The following is a 7001-nucleotide window of genomic DNA, read 5'->3' as shown; positions in this document are numbered from 1 at the left end:
TTCAGCAGGCCACATATGCAATGACTGTTACCCCTTGCTTTGCTAGAAAGTAATCTCCAATAAAGGATGAGCAATTGAAATTAATTGCTGGCCAAGAGATCAGTCAAAAAACCCCAAGTCATATTCCTCGATCTGCAATCCTCAAAAAGCAGTGAGGTCCCACAGCAGCTGTCCTCACTCAGGTGCTCAGTGGGTATCTGGAAAGCCAGGCCAAGCCCATCACTGTCTTACTCACCACTTGTAAAGCTCTGAGCAAAGTTGTATGAGAGATGATTAATAAATAAGGTGATACTGTAAGGCAGGATGTGGTAGTTTTTTTCTCTGCTTTGCAATTCTCTTTCATGAATATGAAGCTGCAGAACAAACATTTACAGCTGTTTTTGCACATTAATATTTAACAATGGGCATGAAACAGGTGATTGCAATTCTCCATCCAGATGTAGGGCTGCAAGCAAAGGGTTACGAGCAATGAGTAATTGTGTGGCGTGGAACATGGACAGGAAACCAGTGTGACGGGTCTTTAGCTGCAGTCCAGGAGTACTTGGCGCAGGAAGGGAAGGGAAACTTGGAGTGAGCTAAGAATTCCCCTGAGGGAGGACCACCGTCAGTCTAGCTGGTTCCTGGCTGAGTCAGAGTGGTCTGAAGGCTGCTGTCATTTATGTCAGTTTCCGACAGTGACACGGCGCCAACGTTGGTGGGATGAAAGACCACCCAGACAGGACTGTGTACCAGGTTGCAGGGATGGGCTGTGGTGTTGGAGCTACCATCTCCCCCAAGAACTCCCCTACCCCATAGCTTGGAGGCCAGTGTTAGGGCCACATGGCTCTGATGGATCAGCATGAAGTTGCTCTAATGAAGGGCAGGCACTGGGACTACAGTGTTCGTTTCAGGTGTCAGTGAGGTGCCACAAGACCACAGAATCTAGTCCAACCTACTTATTAAGATTCTTTATCACTCAGCAATGTAATAGGAGTGAAGGCTCTGGACCTACCTTATGGTGCCTTTCCTACAGAGAAGCAGCATTACTCCAAACACCAGCAGACCAAGAAGCAGACCAAAAACAACCTCCACAATAGTACGGCCATCCACGCTGTGACCTCCTAGTGTGCTCGAAATAGCTACTTGTACATTATCCATCACAATGCCAAAGGATGCACCTGATGCATGAGGAAGAAGAAATAGATGGTAGATTCTCTGACATAAGTTTATACAATACCATTCACCCTCAGCCCAGCCTGCAGTCCTGCCCTGAACTGGTACGAACATATACCGCAGGGTTCCTAAAGATACCCTTCACAACTCACTATGGTAGTGGCATGGCCCCAAACATGGGCATGAATAAATAGGTAGTGCTAGAGCTATGTGAAGTCAGTGGTTTCAGCATACAGGGAGTTGTGAGAAACATGTCTTCAGGTCTGGTTAGCGTGGCCATACGCACACACACACAACTCACTTCACAAGTAAGGTTGAACACATCCAAGTGAGACCCACTCCAAACCTTCCAGTTTCAGGTAGGCTAAGATTTATAAAGAATGTAAATCTAAAATTAGGCTCCTGAATGCACCATTAGGCTTCTAAAAAAATGGCCTGGTCTAAATTTCAAATTTAGATAGAAAAGTTCTTCTGCATCACAGCTGTTTGAAATCTCTAATGCACAGGCAGTGTTAGCTGTACTTAGGTTGTACAACCCTACGGGGGACCCAGTTATACAAGGGTAAGCATGCCCAATCTCCAACAGTGGAGCAAAAATCCATGAGGTTTGGGAAATGCTGTCATACAGGAATAGGCTATCTGGGCATTAGCACCTTTAGCCCTTCTGACTGTATCTGCTTAAGGGTTGTACTGATGTAACTGTGCTGCTATACTGGTGTAGCTAAAGCAGTGCAGGTTGTATGTAGGTAAGATCGGAAGGCTCAGTGAATGGCATGATTTTGTGTGGGGCTACTCTTGTATGTTCACAAGCCCAGTTTTAAACTGCTACAAGCATGCCTCCTTGCCATATAGCTAAATAATCATAGATGTGCCCTCTGTGCAGATAAGCCACTGGGGTGAGGTCTGTTGACCTAGGCTAGTGTCTGCAAAGCATGGTGAAGCTGAAAGTTGTTAAGCACGGATGCAGGAAGTGCCCCACACGGGCTAGTGGACACTGATAAATATACTGTCACTTGATTTTCTGCAACTTGCATTAGAGCAGGGGTCAGCAACCTATGGCCAGATCCAGCCTGCAAAGAGATTGGGTCCAGCTCATGATGGCCAACTCAGGTGCTCACAGCAGTTCCAGGACCTCAGTCCCCTCATACCTCCACCTTGTGTGAGATGCCACTGCTGTGGGAGGTGGTGTCAGCATGGGCAGCAGAGGGTTATCACTGGGGAGTTAGTGCAGCCCCTCTACTGCAGCCACTGGTTTGCTCACCACTGAATTTGCCTTTGCCAATTGTTACTGGTGACAGCATTCAGGACATTAGGTGATGGGGGTGAGCCCCACTATCAGCAGCCACTGCATTAACCCTGGGGCTGCTGGCTGCACTGATACCTCCCCTGCTGTGGCAGGGCCTCTCAAGGTGGAAGTGGAGGAGTGAGGCAGATGAGGGGATGGGAGCTACTGGAGCACAATCCTCGCACTGTCTCATTAGCAGGACATTGGAGGGGGTTGTCCACTGGGGAGATCAGTGGCCTGTGATGGTGGCCAGGTCACATGTGGTGGGCCACCAAGATTAAAATATTGCCAACCCCTGTCTTAGAGCACCCTATGGTATTTGGGCAAGTATGTACACTAGGTGACTGAGACCAGTTACCATGCTCTGCTATGTCACTCATGATGTCCTCAGCCAGCTGTTCAGCATTAGTCCCCATCCGTGACCCAGCTTTATCGTCAATTAGCACAATCTGGATGACTGGAACTGAGCCCCGCGGTACAAGTCCCAGAAAGCTCTGCCCTTTCTGCACCTTGGATATGGCCATCTGTACACCTGCGTATTTGGGCTTTTCATGCCAGGAAAGACACAGAAAATGCATTAGGTCGTCAGGCAGAGTTGACTGGGACATCTCTATAGAGAGCTATGATAGATGCACCAATAAGCGCTGTCTATAAATCTTAATGTAAGTATCATTGAAGAGCTGCTGTTGCCATGAATCGCACATCACTACTGCATTCTCAGAGTGACATGATTTATGCCCCCCTTTTCCCTCTAGGCCTGTGAGCAGCACACAGCAGGGGCAAATATCAAGGCAATATAGTCAGTGCTGGGTTTGTATGCAGGAATATTGCTCCCCTACAAATCAACAGGAGGTGGATCTCTCCATCTGGCCTCTGTAGAAGTACACACAGTGCTTAGCACACCCCTTAAATAACATGTGGATATTCAGCTGGTCAGAAAGATGACAGAAGCCAGACTCTCAGCCATGTCCCCCATCCCCCAGCAATATTCTGATTTTGATGGCACTGGTGCACATGCAGAGTTTCTCTCAGAGTCAGTGGAGTTACTCTGCAGCTACACATCACTGTCATTGAGCAGAAGCTGAGCCAGAGGATCTGTTATGGAAAAACTCTCCAACCTATGTCCTCCTCCATGTGACAGCACAGGGTCTGTGCTGGGCGTGAGGAACCAGAAGGTACCTGAACCCAGGTACCCTCCGTGGTCTGGCCATTCTACAGTACAGCTTGAAGACCTTGCCCCACTGCCTTCTCCTTCAGTGTTTCTGCTCAAAACTGTGGCTGGCGATCCAGGCATTTCTGTGTCCACTGGTCTCCAGGCTGCCAGACAGCATAAAGCAGGACTCACATGTGTCAAATAGAGGAGGGAGGAAGTGGTTGACCTCAGTGTAAAAATACTACAACCTAGTCTATCTCTAGCACTTCCTATCTGCAACCCATGCCCCTTTCTTTACATCTGGGGAAACTCAGAACCAGAAAGGTTAGGTAATTTATACATGGTCACCCACTGGCAAATGCAGGACTCCCAATTCCAATTAATTGCTCTAACCACTAGCCCACCATGCCTGTAGCAAACACTGCACAGAGCCACAGGACAGTTGTGAGAGGTGCCATGTACCCAAGTCTGCAAACTGTGACTGGTCCTTCATTATGTGTAACCATTCAGTATGTACAGAGAGGGGAAGCTGGATGTGACCGGGAATGAGGGAAACTGTAATGGTCCAGATGGGAAATAGGGACTTCCTGCCAGCCAGCTGAACCCAGAACTCATGTCTGTGAGCTCCTGCAGCTGAGTTCCTGTTGGAGGTCAGAAGCCAGGGCTACAGACAGCTCCTGCACACCCTGCCTTCCAGTCACACTGGTCTCACATGGAGGTACACACTCTGACCTCACTGGCATATCATTCATGCCAGTATGCTATAAACAATATGACAAAGCTGAGTCGCATATGAGCAAGGTTTCCTGGTATATATTTTAACAACATACTCAAAACCTCTCTCCAAACAGACTAGCGTACCAGGGTCAGGAAGGCGTGAAGAAGTCTGTTCCGATACTGCCCAATGTCAAACTGTGGAGTGTACTCCAGTGAAATAGTGGCTCCTGCAGTTCAAAGGGAGAAAGACAAGACAGAACACACGCAGGCTCATTGATTTTGTACTTGCTGGGACACCTCTCCTTGCAGGTGGGGTACTGCGGCTTAAGCAGCTTGGATCGATGTGCTTTCCACATTCAATCAAGATACAGATTGCTACAAGAGTCACCAACAATTCTTCAGCCCTGTTGGATCATCTGGTATAATTCTAGCACCCCAAAAAGGGGAATACTGACAGTGATTTGCTAAAAAGCTTGCAGAAGGAAACTTTCCTAGTCTTTTACAGTTTAAAAATCCAAAATGGTTCGTTCCTATTAGAGTTTTTTTCATCCCTTATGAACTATCCCCTAGTTCTCAAAGTGGGGGGGGCCTTGAAAACTCATAGGTGTTTGTAAAGCACTTGGAGATCTTTCGTTTTAAAGCATAAGCGAAGGGCAAATTCAATTCCCTCCGTCGATGGAACTACATTAATTGATATAAATTTTTTCCTTGAAAAGCACAAGCCAAAGTTTCTGAAGTATGAAGTTCTATTAATTGCTTTAAAGGGTTTTGCTCCTATGAACAGCTTTGAGAAACATATGTTGCTGCCTTAATGAATTTAGCATGATGGTGATTATAACTGTGTACAAAAAAACTCCCATTAACCTCCCAGGTAGATTAGCAGATAAGCACCCATATGTAGAGGAAATTTTGCCAATCCGTTAGGTACATTTTCATTTTAAGTGAAATTTAGCCTAGGTCGTAAAGATGACATTTATTGAAGAAATAAAGTGCATTTGCCTTGGGTAGTTTCCATTAGTGTCAACCCCGATGCCAAAATAAAACAAGGTCCTCTGAGCTTGAACTCACTCAATAGTTTATGACAACCCAATATAATAAACCAGACGGAAGAATTCATAAAAATGAGACACACCGGGCCATGATCCAGGATAGAGTTTGAATGTTAGCGGTGTAGAGGCATAAACGTCATTCGGCACACTGGGTAATTCAGGCTTCAGAAATGGGCGCAAACCCATCATAACCATGTTGGAAACATTTGGGCTTGATTTGAACTTGCTGCTCCGTGGCCCTGACACTGACTTCCTTAAACAAGTGCCTAGCACCAGTGTTAGTCCCGCAAATTCATGTTTAGCCTTTTAAACAAACACAAATGAATGTGGGCTGTGGCTGGATTCCCACCCCAGCTCCCACTGAAGTCAGAAGGCAGGCCTCAACTACCAGCTTCATCCCCTCACTTCCATGATTAGTTAGTATGTATGTCGTGCTTGTAAGATGTCAAGGCACTAACAAGGGCGCTAAGCATGGCTGCCCTATGTCTTGATCATCCTGCAGGCTCATGCTCCCATCCTGTCAGTCGCTGTGGGTAAACCCTGAGCAAAAATCCACTGGGGACCTTGCCTGAAAGGGGATATTGGCATTACCAGGCCCTAAAATGCACTGCTTTCCACATTTCTTTCAATCTCACTTCCTAGGGAGGGCGGGGGTGACGGGGAGGAGTAGGGAGAAAGTGTGATGCAAAATCTGGGACCATTCAGTCAGTGACTACTCATGACGCTAAGCCAAAGCAGTCAAGGGCTTACCAAACTAAAGCAAAGCAAAACAAAGCAAAAGCGATCAGGCACACGGGGTTTCAAGTCTGGACGGACCAAATTCTACCACAACTGCTGCACTATTGGAAGCTGCCGAGTCAGGAGACCACTAACAGCAGCTGTTACACACTTTGATATTTAAAAAAGAAATAAAGTGAAAGGAATAACATGGGATGCTTAAGATCTCTGAGGAAAAAATGTAGAGCCTCAATAAGTGAAGTAAGGGTTATGCCTCATCTTGGAGAAACTCCACCCCCAGGGAGTCCTGAATGCAGTGCAGTGAATGCAGTGTAACTAATAAGAGTTTTTCCATTGGCTACCCTGGACTCTGGATCAGGCCCTAAATTGGTGCACACAAGTCTCCATGTCACGCTCAGTCTCCCCAACCTTCCCGTCTCTGAGACCCGCTGCCAGTACAGCTGTAGGATGTAGAGCCAGCCAACACCTGCCTTCCCCCAGGGCTGAGCACCACCACTCAAGGCCTGGTGCTGAGGCAGCGGGTATTACGAGAAGCAAGGAGGCCAGACAGCCTGCCAGGGATGGCTATGAGCCTAACTCGGCACTCACCACATATTGTACAGCAATGCCCCACCGGCTGCAGGGGGTTCTTACACTCAAGCGCTGGGCACCGATCCCCAGAGTCACCAAGCAAAGCTGCACAGATCCGCTGATGTTCCTTAAGTAAAAGCATAAAGTAAATTACCCTGACCCCGGGCTGCCTGGGGACCTGCTTCAGCTCCATTTTTTATTCAGTTTGGCAAACAGAAAAGAGATTGCAGAGCCCCGCATGAGCTCAGTGCCTCGTGTCTGCAGCTCGAGGCCACCCATGCAGCCCCCAGGAGATATTACTAACAAGGAGTTTCCAGGCAGCAGGTAAAGGCTTGTC

General features: G+C 47.5%; 1 protein-coding gene across 1 annotated transcript in view; it reads right to left on the bottom strand.

Moving 5' to 3' along the window:
* AMN (amnion associated transmembrane protein) overlaps nt 1-7001 on the bottom strand; it is a 55210-nt gene that overhangs the window by 3386 nt on the left and 44823 nt on the right. The window contains exons 7-10 of the mRNA XM_025197184.1: nt 6683-6796; nt 4452-4534; nt 2796-2982; nt 992-1157 (exon numbers count right to left, since the gene is read on the bottom strand). Of these exons, the coding sequence (XP_025052969.1) occupies nt 992-1157; nt 2796-2982; nt 4452-4534; nt 6683-6796 (550 nt within the window). The remainder of the gene's footprint in view (nt 1-991; nt 1158-2795; nt 2983-4451; nt 4535-6682; nt 6797-7001) is intronic.

The sequence above is a fragment of the Alligator sinensis genome, unplaced genomic scaffold, assembly GCF_000455745.1.
Source record: "Alligator sinensis unplaced genomic scaffold, ASM45574v1 scaffold85_1, whole genome shotgun sequence".
Lineage (NCBI taxonomy): Eukaryota > Metazoa > Chordata > Crocodylia > Alligatoridae > Alligator > Alligator sinensis.
The sequence above is the reverse complement of the archived record's forward strand: the minus strand, read 5'-3'. Positions and strand labels throughout refer to the sequence as shown.